Source organism: Dromiciops gliroides, chromosome 2 (assembly GCF_019393635.1).
Source record: "Dromiciops gliroides isolate mDroGli1 chromosome 2, mDroGli1.pri, whole genome shotgun sequence".
NCBI lineage: Eukaryota > Metazoa > Chordata > Mammalia > Microbiotheria > Microbiotheriidae > Dromiciops > Dromiciops gliroides.
This window is the reverse complement of record NC_057862.1, coordinates 117,075,447-117,095,019: the sequence shown is the minus strand read 5'-3', so window position 1 is coordinate 117,095,019 and position 19,573 is coordinate 117,075,447. Positions and strand designations below refer to the sequence as shown.

General features: G+C 37.2%; 1 protein-coding gene across 1 annotated transcript in view; it reads right to left on the bottom strand.

Moving 5' to 3' along the window:
- The window catches only part of TMC3 (transmembrane channel like 3), an 83,204-nt gene extending 75,094 nt beyond the window's left edge, over window positions 1–8,110 (bottom strand). Inside the window, exons 1-2 of the mRNA XM_043981656.1 lie at window positions 8,022–8,110; window positions 6,560–6,706 (exon numbers count right to left, since the gene is read on the bottom strand). Coding sequence (XP_043837591.1) covers window positions 6,560–6,706; window positions 8,022–8,110 — 236 coding nt within the window. The remainder of the gene's footprint in view (window positions 1–6,559; window positions 6,707–8,021) is intronic.
- Window positions 8,111–19,573: the final 11,463 nt, after the last annotated feature.

Below are 19,573 nucleotides of genomic sequence, written 5' to 3'. Positions count from 1 at the left end.
GGATTTGAACTAAGGTCTTCCTGACTTCATCTTTCATTTGTCTTATTCTGTTTGATCCTGGAAAGTTGAGAAAGCCATCAGTTGAATTTACAGAGGCAGAAAGCATCTTTAGTCCTGACAATGAGAAAGAACTCAAAGGGCAATGGGCTCCCTCTAGAGGGGGTGTCTTCTCCTACCTTGGAAGTCTTCAAGTAGATGCTGAAGCCCACTTGCTAAAGATATTATAGAGAATAGTCCTGCTCAAGTAGGGGTCCAACTGAATGTCCTCTGCATTTCCTTCCTGGATTGGGAGCCTGACACTTTAACTGTGAGTATAGGGGGCAGCTAGGTGGCACAGTGGATAGAGCACCGGCCCTGGAGTCAGGAGTACCTGAGTTCAAATCCGGCCTCAGACACTTAACACTTACTAGCTGTGTGACCCTGGGCAAGTCACTTAACTCCAATTGCCTCACTAAAAAAACCAAAAAAACCCCCAAACCCCTCCCCCCAATACAAAAAACAAACAAAAAAACAGTGAATATAATCAGGCAGTTCTTTATTTAAATGAATTGAATGGTAATTTAGTTTAATCTGTTGCTCTAATAGCCCTATAATAATAGGACAAGGTGTGTGTGTGTTTAATTATAGTTAGAAAACAGTATCTAAAACAATAATGGTGGTTTACAAAATTATATCAGCAATAAACAAACAAAATACATCTTCCCTAAACTGGTACTATGGATCCTCAAATCTACTATAGGATGGTCATCTCCAAAGACTCTCTACCCTAACCACAAAGGCAGAACATGAGTATCCCTCCCATCTCTGGGGTGTTCAAACCCTTGACATCTACTAAAGTTGGCTTGGATTACCATAGTTTTAGCAACAGTACCAGCACCAGCATCACAAGAATTGGTTGTACAGTCAATAAACATTTATTAAGCATCTACTATGTACAGGCACTGTGTTAAGCACTGGGGATACAAAAAGAGGCAAAAAACAGTACCTATCCTCAAGGAGCTCACAATCCAATGGTAAGCCAACAAAAATGTACACACAATTTATATACAGGATAAATAAGAAATAATAAAGGAAAGGTCCTGGAATTAAGAGGAGTTGGGAAAGGCTTCTTAGAGCAGATGGATTTTTTGTTGGGATTTAAACAAAACCAGAGAAATCAGAAATCAGTAGGTGGAAAAAAGGAAGAACATTGCAGACTTGGAGGACAGCTAGAGAAAATGCTCAGAGCTGAGAGATGGAGTGTCTTGTTCACTGGTAGCAAGGAGGCCGGTGTTACTGGACTGAGGTGTTTTGCAAACCTTAGAATGCTATATAAATGCTAGTTTTGAAGAGTACATGGTTGGGAGTAAGGTCTAAGAAGACTGCTAAGGTAGAAAGGGACTAAATTGTGAAGGACTTTGGACACCAAACAGAGGATTTTATATTTGATCCTAAGGTAAGAAGGAGCCACTGGAGTCTATTGAGTAAGGGGATGGCATGATCTAATCTTCACTTGAGGAAAATCATTTTGGTGACTAAATCGATGATGGATTGGTGAGAGACCTGAGACAGGCAGATCTACCTACGGATGCTTGCAAAAGCCAAAGTGTGAGGGGATGAGGGCTGGAACCAGAGTTTAGTGGCAGAAGAGCAAAAGGAGCATATTTGAGAGATGTTGCAAAGGTGAAAAGAGCAGGCTTTGGCAACAGGTTGGAAATGGGGGGAGGGTGAGAGATGGTGAAGAGTCCAGGATGACTCTACATTGTGAGCCTGTAAGGTGAGGAGGATGAAGCTTCTCTCTATATTAAGTCAGAAGGAAGGAGTTGGGGAGGATTTAGGGGGAAATATAATGAGTTATGTTTTAGACATGTTGGATTTAAGATGTCTCTTGGACACCAAGGTTTAGGTATCTGTTGCCATATTCCTTTCTTTCCTCTATCCCACATGGATGGTACAATGACCATCACTATAGATCATAGAATTCAGAGATGGAGGATACTTTAGAGAGCAATCTACCCCCTTCATTTTATGGATGAGGAAACTCAGACCTTGGAGAGACTGAATTATTTATCCAAGATCATATTTGTAGGCAAATACCTGAGCTAGGATTCAAACCTAGGTCCCTTCTTTCCATATTAAGTGTTCTTTATACCACTTCTTCACTGCCTTCATGAAGAGGGGGTGTTTAGTGTGAAGGGCATACCTTCAGTACTAATCATTCTGCCCAGGTCCCCAAAGTACAAATTTCAATAAATATCTACTAATGTCACACTAACCATAGCTCAGTAATAATATGTTACAGGCTACTAGGCACCCTGCCTAAGGGTAGCATAGTGGACAGAAGCTATTTTAAAGGCTAAAGATTAGCCTTAGACTAAGAGCTCTCACTTTGGCTTCTATGGGGTCATATTCACTTTCTTTCCAAGGAGACAAAGCCCAGTAGACTTCTCAGAGAGGCACCACAGTCAGCCTCCTGAAGGCCTATCCAGTAATATGCTGCATCAGTACCTCCACAAGCTTATTGAGATAGGGTTCATGGGCCCAAGAGAGAACACATAAAGATATAAGGAAGAAGAACATTAGTAAGGAACACTAGAAGACAGTAGGGGCCCCAAGACTGTTGTTAAGGTGTGAGGAGAGCATAAGAATGATGGGATTGTAACACTTTTAGAAAAGGGGCTTAGTTAAAAGCAGGGCAACTGCTCATAGATGGCACATATATATATTAGTAATAATTGATACAATGATGTAATGGGTTTATGGGTCGCCAAAGGCCACATGGTTGAGTGGAAATTATCCTAAACTTGGACACAGAATTTTCTTCTAATTCCACACTTTAAATAATCTCCATTCTTTCCTCCATTGCTCCAGTCTTAGAGGAGTATGAGAAGGCATAGGGGATTTGAAATGCATGGGCATCCCTTGTTAAAGTGGAAGGACTAAAATTCCAACTTGCCTTGATGATAATTTCTTTGTCCAAATGATCCAGGAAGCAGTGAGGACTGCCATTTTGGATGATCCTGACTTTGACCAATAAGAAGAAACTAGTTAAAGAAATAGAAATGACTGAAACTTTGGCAAGAGAGGTGATAGTTTTAGAGTTCTTAAAAGATAAAACAATCAACAAATATTGATTAAGTGCCATACTCTATGCTGAGCATTGTGCTAGCCCCTAGGTATATAAGGACAAAAGTGAAGCATTGTCTGCTCTTTTGGGAGAACTCACATGTATACACATATGTAAATAAAAATTTATATAAAGTCAAAGTAAGGAGGGGAAAACTGGATATACTCTAATTTGCACCTGAGATTTTAGAAGAACAAATTTAAGAATTAATAGAAATGGTAGTTTGGAGCTCAGAGCCTAAGATTTTCTGAGGGAAATTGGCTCAGGATGGAAGGGATGTTGGTAAAACAAAAACTTTGATTGTTGGGAACACATCATCCTTTTTTTTTGAGGGGCAATGACAGTTAAGTGACTTGCCCAGGTTCACACAGCTAGTAAGTGTTATGTGTCTGAGGCCAGATTTAAATTCACGTCCTCCTGAATCCAGGGCCAGTGTTTTATTCACTGCACCACCTAGCTGCCCCCAATGGAACACATTATTCTTATGAGGAGGAAAAAGTGAAGTTAGCTAAAGGACTAGTATGGATATGTAGAGAACTCACCAGACAATTTAGATGAAAAAAGATTACAAAAATATAATTGCAAAGGCATGTAACTCAAGGTGAATAACAATGAGTGACATAGTCCTTTAAGAATGCTGGAGATTCAGAATCTTCAAATGAGCTATCTTACATTACATGCTAAGTTAACTAAAAGGACTATTTTAGATAAACTCAGTATAAGAGAAAACCAAATAATGAAGAGGCCTGTTACTTGGTATAAATGGGACAATGATAATGGAGAGAAGCTAGAATTTAATTCTTATTTTGCTCCTGGAAGATTATCTTCAGATTGGGGCATACAAAACAAGAAATGGTTACCAACAACTGAACTCCAACAAAAATGAGAAGGTAAGAAAACATTTAACTATGATCAATAAGTTCAGTCCTCCAAGATTAGATAAATTATGTCCCCAATACTGAAAGAACTAGTTAATATGATTGGTGAACTGCTGCTGATGCTCTTGGGGGAAAAACCAAACACAACGCACATGGAGATTGGGAGAGGCCTACAGGTGGTCAGATATTAAACCAATTTTCAGAAGGTAATTCTGCTCACTATAGCGTGGTGAGTTTGACGTCAACCTTTGGAAATGTTCTAGAATGAAGAAAACAGTGATGTGTATGAACCAGGATTGTGATCAACAATACTAAATTAATTTCCTCTTCTGACAGATTAACTGGAATGGTAGATCAAGGAAATATCATAATCATATATAGCTGAATATCAGTAAGGCATTTGACAAATGTCTCTCACAGTATCCTTGTGGAGAATATGAAGACATATGGGCTCAATGATAGCAACTTTAAGTGGATTTGGAACTGGTTGAATGACCAGGGCCAAACAAGAGATGATTAATAGGCCACTGTCATCTTGGAAGTGTATTGTAAGAAGACTTTCATAAGATTCTTTCTAAGGCCTTAGTCTTATAAATATTTTCAATCAATGATGTCGATAAAAACATATGTGAAATACTTAACAAATATTTGTATGACATGATGCTTAGAAAGATCACTAACATGTAAGATTTAAAAGATTTAGACAGGCCACTGTGCTGGTCTGAATCTAATAAAAGGGATAATTTACAATAGCAAATGTAAAGTCCAATGCCTTAATTAAAAAAAATATATACAAGCCTGGGTTATAGAAGACATGGTTCAACATTATTAGATGCAAAAGGGACATTTTGTGGACTGTAAGCTTGATATTAGTCAATACAGCATGGGCAGCCAAAAAATGGGACTGCTGAATTATCAGGGCACAGTGATAAAAATTATCAAGATGATATCCCTGTCCTTAACCCTGATCAGGTCACATCTGGAGTTCTGTGTCCACTTTCTGGGTGCCATATTTTATCAAGGATATTAAGAAACTAGAGTATATCTAGATGAAGACTATGAAGATACAGGAATTCAAAACCATGCCATAACAATTATTGATGGTAGGAACTGGTTAGGAAAGAGAAGAAAACCTTCCAGCACTTGAAGGGCTATGGTGTGGAAGAGAGAACAGATTTGTTTTGCTTTGCCCCAGAGAGCAGAACTAGGAGTGATACGTAGATGGTGCAAGATGTGGTCTTTAGCTCAATAAAAAGAGAAGCAACTTCCTAAATAATAAGTCGGATCAAGTTGGGTCAAACAGAAAGTTAGTGCCAGCATTTGAATTAGAAATCAGATCTCCTATAGTCTAATGCCTTTTCATTTACTCCATGCTGTCTTGCCTAAATATTCTTTGTTTTTTGTTTTTTGTTTTTAGTGAGGCAATTGGGGTTAAGTGACTTGCCCAGAGTCACACAGCTAGTAAGTGTTAAGTGTCTGAGGCCAGATTTGAACTCAGGTACTCCTGACTCCAGGGCCGGTGCTCTATCCACTGCGCCATCTAGCTGCCCCTTGCCTAAATATTCTGCCCAAACTTTAAGTACCTTATTCTACCAAGTTGGAGGCACAGAGTTCACCTTAATAAGTCATTTAAAAAACACACCAGGGGCAGCTAGGTGGCGCAGTGGACAAAGCACCGGCCCTGGATTCAGGAGTACCTGAGTTCAAATCCGGCCTCAGATACTTGACACTTACTAGCTGTGTGACCCTGGGCAAGTCACTTAACCCTCATTGCCCAGCAAAAAAAAACCCCCAAAACACACTGACATATAAGGAGTTGGTTCCAAAGTAGAAATATTGCAATCTACGTATTCTAAATGGGTTGAGAGTAAGTCTTCACTCAGTAAATAATCTCTCCTTAACTAGTTAATTAGCCAATAGAGATTAACCTTCACCTTATCTAACCAGATAGAACATCATTTCAAGTACACTTGAGAGCTCATTTCATTAGTCTGACTGATTTTTCTAAGAATCATGGGATTGTAGATCTGGAGCAGGAAAAATATCTTAGATATCACTTATTACAACTCTCTTATTTTAAAGATGAGGCTATTTTTGCCCAGCGAGGCTGACACTTATTAAAAGTCATATAGGGAGTTAGTACCAGATCTGGGATTCAAACTCATTTCCTGGGATGTTCAATGCTTTTGTCAGCTCTATCATACTACCTCCCTAGGTTTTGTAATGAACACATAAAGTCGAAAAGAATAAAATCTGTCTGAAATTATCCCAAGTATGCTAGATGAGAGGAGCATTTAGTAAAACCTTGGAACTCTAAACTTGGGCACTGATTTTTGCCCCAAACTGTAGCCTTCACATAATCATCTCAATAACATAGCTTCTAACATAATTAGTGAAAAGTAAATTTATATCTTTTTAGTTTATTATCTCATATCTAAAATGGGTCATGAGTCCTCATATAGACAGAGGACAGATCGCCATTCTTTTTAAAATTGGCCATTTTGCTATGTGACCTCCTTCCTTCGGACAAAAATCAGAAAATATTTGAAAATACTCAGTGATAAGCTGTCTTTACCTGAGAACTTTCAACTTCTGCCTCATGGGCCATGGTCTGCAGCGTATTGTGGCCATGAGATCTTTCTGGAACTGTATGTTCTGGAAGATTTGTTCTGGATCATTGCTGTTCCCTCTTTCATCTTCATTATCACTGTCATCCAAGTTACTGAGTTTAAGAAGACATGTAGGGAAGGGAAAAAAGGGAGGGGATTATCCTGATATACTCTTTCCAGCAAAGCAACTATAACTCAGTCTGATCCCAGTATCTTATCACTATAGTGTAATGGGTTCCACTAGACACTAACCCCGTTCACTTGAGTGGACTTGTTTCTGAGAAATGAAAGGGGAGAGGGTATGTTCATGCTTTCTGAAGTGTCTTTGGTGTAAATGCAAAATGATTCCACCTAGAATAACTTCATTTATAAAAAGAGTTTATCTGTAGTGATAGGAATGCTTCTTGTGATAACTTGAGCTAAATAAGCAAAGGAATATAGGAAAACCTCATTCATGCCATTTCTCTTATTGAGAATTCAAGGTGACTGACAGCTGGCCTTTGACTTTCTCTAGGAAAAAAAAAAGGTTTGGCTAAGGAAATATACACTGGAAATGAGAGTTCAGGGGAAAATATGCTTAATTGATTTCAGAGAACAATTTCAAGCATTTGTTTGAATATAATTAATACACTTATTATAAGTGTGTCTCTCATTCTTTAAAGCCAACTCAGGGGGAACTTTACTTGAGAACCCTTTGTTAGTAATTTAATCACAGTCTGTGGTTGAAAGTAATAAATGGCATCTCTTGGAAATCATTCCGATTTTCCTCAAATTAATAGTAATAATAGAAATGATAATAGTGTACCTCACATTTTATGGCTACAAAGTATTCCTAATTTCATTTCTATTTGGTGAGATTTTAGTGTATGACATTTTAATAAATAATTTTAGGACCTATTTATTTGAAGCATTTTTGTGGGCATCATATTAATTCTCATATTATCTCTATCATTATTATATCAATTCTCTCTTTTTAGGAAGTTGAAAAATAAGCTGCTTAAAGTCACTCAGCAATGATACTAGGATTGGAACACGGGTATGGGGCTTCAAGAGTGCTCTCTCCAGGTTTTTTTCTGTCTTCTTGTCTCTACCTGAGTCGCTGTCTCTTTCTATTTCTGTTTTTCTCTGCCAATATTTCCATATTAGTCTTTTTGTCTCTCTTGGTCTCTGTCTCCCTGTTTCTTATTTTCTATGCCTGTTTTTCTCTCTATCTTTGCCTCTATCTCTCTGTCTCTTTGTCTATCTTTGCCTCTGTCTTTTGCTGCATCTGTGTCTGTTTCTGTCTTTCCCCCCATATCTCTATCTGTCTCCATATTTGTCTCAGTATGTTTGTTTCTCCTCTCTCTGGTCTGTTCCTAACGCATAGGTGACAAACAACAACACAGGCTTTATGAAATCCACAATGCAAAAAACCAAAGAAATGCTCACCTGAACTGCAGAGGCTCCCTGTAATGGTACAGTTGACTGGCATTCCTCTTGATGCTTGTATAGCGTCTAGACAACTTGGAGGATTTCATGGTAGCAGATGAATTTGCTGTTATCTTCAGGGTAGCAGAAAAGCATTCAGAAAGTGGCAGGCAGAAGGGTTTTCATCAATCAGTGTTTCCTGGACATGAGCTCAAGGGAACAGCACTGCTCTCCACCACTTCAAAACAGAAATCCAAGCTCCTACATCTGGTACTCTCACAAGGATGCTGCTGGTCATGCATATGTAATTTTAAGGTGGCAGCACACAGTATAGACTAGAGAAAATCCTGTCCAGGCAAAGACTGGAACTAGAAAACCAACAGATCTTGGGGTGCTTGTCATAACCAACAAGGTATGATTTCCACAGTAGCTGTGCTTTGAGAGAGATCTCAGTCCCTGGCTCTGCAGATAGATCCGAAGCTTGTCAGATGGGATTTATAGGCATCTTACACCCATTAGGTGTATCATGAGGGCTACATTTCCAAGGGGTTCAGAATGACTTCAGGTCTATTGTGATTTCAAGGTAAATACAACCCTTCCACCAGCCATGAGGCAAAGGTATCCCCTAAGCCAGTAGAAAAAAACTGCCAAGCAAAGATTCTCATCTTAACCTCACTTTTTAGCTATCTTTTAGCCTCTACAGGTTAAGGAGGAGAATAAAAATTGAGGAAGAGCTCTGCATCATAGATTATATCCTTGCCACAAACTGTGTGAAAAGATTTCTGTAAATTCATGAATTTGATTCAGAATGATAATTAGTCTGATAACTCAGGCTTCTTTTTCCTTCCTTCCTTCCTTCCTTCCTTCCTTCCTTCCTTCCTTCCTTCCTTCCTTCCTTCCTTCCTTCCTTCCTTCCTTCCTTCCTTCCTTCCTTCCTTCCTTCCTTCCTTCCTTCCTTCCTTCCTTCCTTCCTTCCTTCCTTCCTCCTCCTCCTCCTCCTCCTCCTCCTCTTCTTCTTCTTCTTCTTCTTCTTCTTCTTCTTCTTCTTCTTCTTCTTCTTCTTCTTCTTCTTCCTTCTTCCTTCTTCCTTCTTCCATCTTCCATCTTCCATCTTCCATCTTCCATCTTCCATCTTCCATCCTTCTTCTTCTTCTTCCTCCTCCTCCTCCTCCTCCTTCTCTTCCTCCTCCTCCTCCTCTTCCTCCTTTTCTTCATTCTCATCATTTTCCCTCTTCTTCAGAGTAGCCTGGGCCTAACTTATTCATATTATTAGATCAACCATGAATTATCATTTACTTCTGTAAACACAGAGACATAATTGCATAGTACAGTGTGTAATTATATATTATCCTAGACATTTTATACATATATTATACTTCATACACACAGTTTTCTTTTATATATAAATTTATATGTATGTAATACAGCTATATGGTGCAATGGATAGAGTCAGGAAGACTCATCTTCCTGAGTTCAAATTCAACTTCAGAAACTTACTAGCTGTGTAACCCTGAGTAAGTCAATTAACCTTATTTACCTCAGTTTCCTTATCTGTAGAATGAGCTGGAGAAGAAAATAGCAAGATCATACCAGTATCTTTGCCAAGAAAACCCCAAATAGGATCATGAAAAATCATACATGACTCAACAACAACAACTATATATGTATATATGCACATGTATGTATATGTGTGCATGTGTGTATTAGAAGAAAGAAAAGAGGAAGGGAAAAATAGTTGGGATACAGAACATCTGGTTCCTTTTTATAGTGTGTCCTCTTTCTGATAAATTAGTTTTATAATTGTTGTTAACCCTAGGTTTTTAATAGCAGCAATCTCTAGCTATCTTAACTTTCAGAATGAAATCTCTAAGTTCCTCATGTCATCTCCTTTAAATTCTAGTCTGAAAAAGTTTCATAAATAATATGTTAAAGTTTATACAAGAGCATGCATCCCAAATAAACCCTTTAAACTGTGCTCATTTCACCATGACCAGCCTTTCTCAATTGCCAAAGGTTCTGGCCTGGCTTATTAACTATAATAGCCCATTTCTGAAGATACATTCACATGCCTTTCATGTTGTTTTTGAGGCTCTGAAAAAAGCTTTCACTTTAAACTAAGAAAAATAATTGGAAGGGATGTCCTGGAAATTATTAACCAAAAAAACAGAAAGAATAGATTGTATCAAGTTATTTGGCAAACAACTGAATTAACTTTGACATAAGAACAAGCATTTCTTAGCATTTTTTTCAAGAAATTATCTTAGGCAATAAGTTTGAAACTGGCCAGATGCTTTATGATTCCTATTAGAGGGAATACAATGCTCTATCTGTTATTCATTTAGAAGGTACTGATGGATTTATATGTAGACAAGAGGAATTAGTAGGTATAGCTATTATGCACTGTGAGTGGATGCAGACTGCAGGGAAAATGTCTGAGTTCCTGTGAGTGAGACAACAATTAATTGATAACTAGCTGCAACTGGGATGTAAAATGTGGCATAATTTGGACAAGATCAGTATCTGGATTCAGTTCAAAGGCATGCTTTCCCCTCCCCCCAAGTCTTTTAGCTCTTCCACAGTTTGGTTGTATTTCAATCTCCCACTGATCAGTGACTTTATTTATTCACACATATTGTTTTCTTTAAAGCAGGTTTTTAAGCAGTTGATTCCAGTGTTTGTAAGCAAAGTTTTATAACAAATTTGCTTTTAGTTGAATCATTATTAGACAAAATCCTCCAATTTTAGAGATGCAGCTCTTCATCTAAACCTTGGTATAATCCATCAACAAATGGAGCCCCTGAGATTTTTTAGGGATGATAAATCTCCAGAGGAAATACTCAAGAATGAAATGTCAGATCAGAGTTACTATATTTTCCACTTGTGTCAAAACTCTTACAAACATCCTGACATTGAACTCCTCTCATCCTCATAAACTATGATTAAGTAATCCTAAAGGATAATCTAGAATCATAGACTTTTAGCTAGAAGGGATCATTTAGTTGAACCACTTCATTTAACAGAAGAGGAAACTGAGACCCGGAGAGTTTACTCTTCTAAGGTTACATAGGTTACTAAGTAGCAGAGCTGGGATTTGAAGCCATGGAAGACCTTGACTCCATATCTAGTGCTATGTTCATGTACCATGTACCATGCTGACTCTCCTAAAGAACTTGAAAAACTTACCTTCTTCCTTTCATTTATATGACACTGGGATCTTTAAAATAGTCTCTCAAACAAATCTGGTTTTCATTTTGATCAAATGCAGATTGATTTCAATATCAGCTCTGCAAATTAAAAAAATCAAGCTATATGGAAGGTATTAACATATAACTGAGTTTTTTGGGTATACAGTATTGAAATTGTTTCATTTGTTTAAAGTACCTTTAAAAGTTTTCAAACTTTAGCTTTAATTTTTTTTTAAATGTAGCTTTGAGGGGGCAGCTAGGTAGCACAGTGGATAAAGCACTGGCCCTGAATTCAGGAGGACATTAGTTCAAATCTGGAATCAGACACTTGTCACTTACTAGCTGTGTGACCTTGGAGTAGTCACTTAACCCTCATTGCCCCACTGATAAAAGAAAAGAAATGTAGCTTTGTTTAAAAAATGTTCTAGAAGAAATCATAGGATTTTAAGGTAGGAAGGGACTTTAGATGCCATTTAGTACAATTGCCTCATTTTAAAGAAAACAGTGACTCAGAACAGAGAAATTATTTACCCAGGATCATACAAATTATTGTTACAGACCTAGGATTCAAACTCACATCTTCTGACTCAATATTCAGGACTCATGATGCTGCTTTAAAGATATTCTTTTAGAAAATTGTTACTGATATAACACATTTTTAATTCTATTATGTTTTGGAAGTAACTTTAAATCTTGATTCTGTGTTGTATAAAGCTCATTGGTAAATTCAAATTACCAGTCCCTGTTAGACTCATCCAATGCAATCATGAGAGATGATAGGAATCCAGAATAAAGTGTACTGGAATAAAAATACAGTAAACCAACCAACTGATAAATATTTATTAAGTACCTACTATGTGCAAGGCACTGTGCTAAGTACCAGGGATACAAAAAGAGGCAACAGTCTCTACCCTCAAGGAACTTGCAATCTAATGGGGAAGATAACCCAGAAATAAATATATACAAATCAAGCTATATACTTAAGTAGGAAATAATTAACAGAGGGAAGGCACAAGAATTAAAAGTAGAGAAAGGCTTCCAGTAGAAGTTGGGATTTTAGTTGTGACTTGAAGGAAAGAAAATGTGGTAGAGATGGATGTGGTAGTTGTTATTTCTTATTGTTTTTGACACCTGCAAGAAAGCTAGAACAGAGATCAGGGAAGTTGTGGGGGGAAGCTATACCTTTTTTCTCTGGTTAGCTGTAAGAAGACATATGAAAGGCTTTCAATAGGAAGTTACATTACAAAGCAAGGCAAGCTCTTTGAAGACAGTCTTTGTCTCCCGAGTGCCTAACATAGTCCCTGCCACACTGTAGGCACTTAAATAAATGCTTATTGATGGATTTATTGTTAATGCAATTGAATGTACAGTTTAGTGTTCCATAATAAATATTTAAAAACAAAACACAGCTACTGACAGGACTATTCATGAGAGAGATGTCCCCTCTGTTCCAGTACTTTGCATATAGTAGGTCCTTAAAAAATGTTTAATGGATGAAAAATGAAAAAGTTAAATCAAAGCATTTTCCATTGAAATAAGTGTTATCAACAAAGATTGTGTTTCTATGAGATAATATGGATCCATGATTTGCAAACACCATTACAAATTATACAACATATTATCTCATTAACAAATATAAGTTGGATCACAGGCAAGATTGGAAAGATGGAAGGTGAAGTTGGATACCAGTCATTAGTAGTAGTCTGTTTTGGTGGTGGGGCTAATTCAGTGAAGTTAAAAAGCATCCTCAGTGTATTTTAATATTTTAATTAAAACAAATTTACCTTGACAAATTTATTACAGTAAGTAGTGTCATTGGTCAAAGGTAATCCTAGAATAGGACATTCCTCTCCCTAGTTTGTAGCCCTTGGTTAGCCTGAGAATGGCTCCTCATTGGGAGGGGAAACATACTGTTTGAGAGAGTTCTTCTCAAACTGTCCTTTTTTTTTGCTCTCTATGGGCATGATTGCGTTCCCTCAGTAGACAGAAAAGTATGGAATCTGAAGTACAGGAAGACATTACATTAAATAGGTCAGCTTTAGAGGCAGGATGGTATGGGAGAAGGCATACTAAGCAGCTAAGTGGCACAGTTTGGAGAGTGCTGGACCCAGAGTTAGGAAGACCTGAATTAAAAACTGGCCTCAAACACTTCCCAGCTGTGTAACACTGGGTAAGTCACTTAACACCTGTTTGCCTCAGTTCCCTCATCTGTGAAATGGGGATGATAGTAACACCTACCTATTAGGATTGTTTTGAGAATCAAATGAGATAATTGTAAAAGTTCTTAGCACAGTGCTCAACATGCAGTAAATGCTCCATAAATATTATTATTAATTCATGCCTTTATCTTGGCTATTCACATGCTTGAAATGCATTCCCTCCTTACCTTCACTTAAAGAATTTGTTTTTTCCTTTAAGAGGAAACTTCAATTATAATTTTTTGCATGAAGTCTCTCTTGGTCCCTCAAATTCCTACTCCCCTCCCAAACTTTCTTGTATTGATTTTGTATATATTTATATTTATTAACTTCATATTTATTCTATATGCATGTGCATGCATATTACATGAAACTTTATAGCCACTTATCTCCCCCATTAAAAAATAAACTCCCTTTGATCAGGATTTCATTCTTTGTACTTGTATCTCCAGCCTAGCACAATGCCTGGAATATATTGTGTGTGTAATAAATACTCATTGATTGATTAAAGAATTTGACTTTTCCACTAGGGAGTTATGTGGCCTTGAGCAAGCCATTAATCCTGTTCTTTGAAATTAACCCATTAAATAGAGCAGCTGGACTAAATTGTACTTTCCACTTCTAAAGTTGGAATCAGAATTTTAGTGCTGTATTTCTTTGATTTTATAATCATGGATATAAGATATCACATTATAGTGGATGGAGAATCCTCGTCAGACTCAGAAAAAAAACTGTTTCAAAGCTCATCCCTGATACATATTGTGTGACCCTAAACAAGTGACAGACTTTCAGGCCACTAAGACTATAAATTTTTTACCTTTAATGGTAGAGTTTCCTCATCAGATATTGTCTATATTACTGAAATCACAGGTTCAGTTAAAAAAATTATAAACAACACTTAAGGTATGTGTATGTGTGGGAGAGAAGATACTCAAAGGAGGGGATTATATTATAAATAATAGGGGGCAGCTAGCTGGTGCAGTGGTTAAAGCACTGGCCCTGGATTCAGGAGTACCTGAGTTCAAATCCGGCCTCAGACACTTGACACTTACTAGCTGTGTGACCCTGGGCAAGTCACTTAACCCTTGTTGCCTGCAAAAAAAAAAAAGAAGTAATAAGCTATTTTGAATGTCATGCATCTAGGCAGTTCAGATTATAGACATACTAGGAAATTACAGTTGTCACTTCACAAAAATACAGATCTAAAATGCTCATGAGTTAGCAGAATTAATGTAATAAAATTGTATTATTAACTAAATTAATTTACATATTTATTTCCATACCAATCAAACTACCACAGAATTCCTGTGCAGAGGGCAGCTAGGTGGCACAGTGAATAAGGTGCCGGCCCTGGATTCAGGACGACCTGAGTTCAAATCCAGCCTTAGATACTTTATACTTACTAGCTGTGTGATCCTGGGTAAGTCACTTAGCCCCCATTGCCCCCCCCTCCTCCCCCAAGAATTCCTTTGTATAGCTAGAAAAAATAATAACAAAATTCATCTAAAGGAACAAGAGGTAAAAAATTTCAAGGGAATCAATGTGAAAAAAATGAAGGAATGGGACCTAGCAGTACCAGATCTCAGACTGTACTACAAAGCAGTTATCATTAAAATGAGCTTGTGTTGGATAAGAGATAAAGTGATTGATCAATAGAATAGATTAGGAACTCAATATATAGAAATAAATGACCATAATTACCTAGTATTTGTTAAATCCAAAGATCCAAACTTTTGGAGCAAAAACTCACTATTTGACAAAACTTCTGGGAAAACTGGAAAACAGTCAGGCAAAAATTAGGCAAAGACCAATATCACATTCTGTAAACCAAGATAAGCTCAAAATAGGCACGAGATTTAGACACAATGAGTGATATCGTAAACAAATTAGGGGAGCATAGAAAAAATGCCTATCAGATTTCTATATAGGGGAAGAATTCATGACCAAACAAGATATAGAGAGGTTCATGGGAGGTAAAATGGATAATTTTGATTATGTTGAAATAATTTTTTTTGTACAAACAAGGCAAGAGCAGTCAAAATTAGAAGAAAAGTAGGAAACCTGGGGGATTTATAGCAAATTTCTCTGATAAAGGTCTAATTTCTCAAATATTTAGGGAACTGAACCAAATTTTTAGAAATGAGCCATTGCCCAATTGATAAATGATGAAAAGATATAAAAAGTTAATTCTTCCTTTTAGAAGAAACCAAAATTATCAATAGTCATATAAAATGCTCTAAATCACTAATAATCAGAGAAATACAAATCAAAACAATTCCTAGGTAACACCTCACCCCTATCAGAATGATTAATATGATAGAAGAGGAAAATGACAAATGCTGGAAGGGATGTGGGAAAATAGGTACACTAATGTACTGTTAGAGGAGGTGTGAACTGGCCAACCATTCTGGAAAACAATTCGGAATTCTGCCTAAAGGAATATAAAACTGCATACACTTTGATCAGCAATATGGCTACTAGATCTGTACCCCCAAAGACATAAAGAAAAAAGGAAAAGGACCCATAGGTACAAAAACATTCATAGCAACTCTTTGCGGTAGTAAAGAATTGAAACAGAGGTCCATCAGTTGGGGAATAGCTGAACAAATTATAGCATATGAATGTATTAGAATACTATTGTACTGTAGGAAATGATGAAAGGATTGGTTTTAGAAAAGTCTGAGAACACTTAAACAAAATGATGCAAATACATAGTAGCAATATTGTAATGCTGATCACCTGTGAAAGACTTAAGGACTGACTGATACAATGATCCCAGATATTTTCATAGTAATCATGATGAAAAATGCTATCCACTTTCAGGTAGAGTTCTAATGCACTCAGAGTACAGATTGAAACATTTTTTCTCTCTACTTGCCTTGCTTCCCCTGCCCCCCCCCCCCCGCCGCCCCGAGGATGGATAATGTGGAAATATGTTTTGCAAGTCCTCATATGTATAATAGGTGTCATATTTATTGTCTTTTCAATGGGTAGGTGGTAGAGAGGGAGATAATTTGGATCTGAAAATAAATAAATAAAAATTGCAGTTGCCATTACAAAATGAAAAAGGGACAGTCCAGGAGCTATGGTGTATTTCCTCATAGAATCACAGAGTTGAAAAGCACCTCAGGGGTTATATTATACAACACATATTTGACCAAGAATTCCTTCTACAATAAATAACATCTGGTCTCTGCTCAAAGGACCTCCAAATTCACGCCCTTTGTAGGCAGCTCATTTCACTTTTGAGTAGCTCTCATCATTAGGAGGTTTTTCTTCACCTCAAGTTTAAACCTACCTTCTTACCCCTTCCACCCATTGCCCTAAGTTCTGGCCTTTGGGATCAGGCAGAAATATCCTTCTCTCTTCCATTATGAAATCCTTCAGATGTGAATATGGCTATTATGTTTCTCCCCCTCTTCTGCATGGGTTCCTTCAAGTAATGCTCATGAGGTTTGATCTGGAGACCCTTCCCCATTCTGGTTTCCATCTTTTAGATGTTTTCTAGCTTCTCAATGTCCATTTTAAAATGCACAGTCCAGAAATAAAAATATTACAGTTGTGATATGACTGAGGAAGAATCTGCTTGACTCTCATCTCACTCATTCTGGATTTTAGACCACACAATGCAACTTAATCCAGTTTTCAGTTTTTGGTAGTCGCATCATATTGTTGAACCATTTTGAACTTGTCCCCAGTCCTGCTTTCCTGTCTCCCACCCTGTTCTTTTTTTTTTTTTTTTGTGAGGCAATTGGGGTTAAGTGACTTGCCCAGGATCACACAGCCAGTAAGTGTCAAGTGTCTGAGGTCAGATTTGAACTCAGGTCCTCCTGACTCCAGGACCAGTGCTCTGTCCACTGCAACACCTAGCTGCCCCACCCTGTTCTTTTTTTCACATGACCTGTTAACTAGTAATACTTAATTGATACTGGACTTGTAAAAAAGATGCATTTATGAATCCATAAAAAAGCAGGTTGTAAAGGTATAACAGGATCCAGGACCTCTAAGATCATTCTTTATAATAATAACCAACATTTAAGGTTTGCAAAACATTTTATGTATGGTAGCTCATTTGATTATTACAAAACCCATATAAGGTGGGTTATCTATTTTTTTATTGTTATCATATAATTTTATAATGCCATATAACAGATATCTTTTATCTATTACCATGCCCAGTTTACAGATTAGAAAACAGACTGAAAGAAGTTAACTAACTTGCTGTAGGTCACATAGCTAGTAAATGTCTGAGGCAGGATTTGAATTTAGTTCTTCCTAATTTCATGTCTAACACACTGTTCTAGCTTGCTCCCTGTAGCTTACTTCCACAACTAAAAGAAACATTGCAAAGGACCTTAAGGAGGAAAGGCAATGTTGGCATACTGGGATAGATTTCATTTTTGAAATAATTATTTTCAAAACCAATTCTGAACCTAAGTGTCCTGTTAATGTCTACAAACATTAGCTTCCTAATGATGTCAAAGGACAGTGATCCTCTTCTTACTACAGTGCTCCTGCTCTGTCTGTGGGGATTGCTGTCTATTTCTCTTTGGGGTTAAATCCTATGATAGGAATACTGTAAACATATTAATTTCCCTTAGGACTTCTGAAAGCATTCTAACTGCATTATTTTTCTTCCAAAAATGAGGTATAACAAGACAATAATTGTGGAATTGAGTTCAAATAGTTTGGTAATGGCTTATAAATACAAAGAGTAGTCATCAGTGCTAGGAGAACAGGAAGGAAAATAGTTCTCTTCAGATAGAATGTCAGATGATATTGGATTCATGTTGTACATCTCCTTTTCCTTTACCCAGCTAGTCATGATATCCATTGATTCTTCCTACAAAAGGGTTCATGTTGTTCTATTTCCATGCCCACTAACAACTTTCACTCATGACTATCTTTTCAACCCCTTACCTTCCACCTTGTATAGTAAATAAATCTTCTGGAAAGCTATTTGTCCAATTTACATATAAAACCCTGAAGGCTATGGCCAAAATCACTACCACTAGGAAGGTGATCTGGATGGTAAACTTTTTTCCCCCATGTTTTTGGATTTTTTTAAATTTAGAATTTTCCCCAAATTACATGTAAGTAAAGAAAAACAAATTTTTTCACATTGATTTTTAAAAACTTTGTGTTCTAAATTTTCTTCCTCTCTCCCTCAACCCTCCCTATATAATCAAGTAATTCAATATAAGTCATACATGTGCAGTTATGTAAAACATCTTCACATGAGTCAAGTTGTAAAAGAAAATAGAAAAAATAACTTTAGAAAGAACTAATAAATAAAGTTATACTTCCATCTGTATTCATATACCATCAGTTCTTCTGATGGTTTCCATTTTTCATAAGTACTTCTGATAGCATCCTGCTTATCAGTTCTTTCACAGCTACTATTGCTACCTGTATTACCCTCTATCCTCTTCCCTCCCCTTGATATTTACTCTATTTTCTACCATCTTTCACCATATCCCTCCTCGAAAGTTTTGCTTTTTACTGCTCCCTCCTCCAATCTGCCCTCCCTTCTTTTGCCTCCCCACCTTTTCTCCATCCTGTCTCACTTTGCCTCAGGGCAAAATATATTCCTATACCCACTTGAGTGTGTATGTTATTCCCTCTTTGAGCTAATTCTGATGAAAGTCTCACTCACTCCCCAACTCCTTCCCCATCTTCCCTTCCACTTCATAAGCTTTTTCTTATTTCTTTTATGTGAGCTACTTTTCCCCACTCCACCTTTCCCTTTCCCTTTCTTCCAGTGCATTCCTCTTACCCCTTAACTTTATTTTGAGGATGTCATCATGGGTCAGCTAGGTGACACAGTGGACAAAGCACCAACACTAGACCCAGGAGACTCCAAGCTCAAATCCAGCTCCAGACATAAGCCACCCTACCCTGCCTGACCCACAAAAAACAAGGATAAACAAAAAAAGAAATGCTTTACAGATATCATCCATTCATATTCAATTTACACCTGTGCCCTCTAAGTATATTCCTTTTAGCTGCCCTAATACTGAGAAAGTTCTTATGAGTTAGACGAATTATCTTCCCATGTAGGAATGTAAACAGTTTAACCTTTTAATGTCCCTCATGATTTCTTTTTCCTGTTTACCTTTTTATGCTTCTCTAGGGTCTTGTATTTGAAAGTCAAATTTTCTATTCAGTTCTGGTCTTTTCATCATGAATG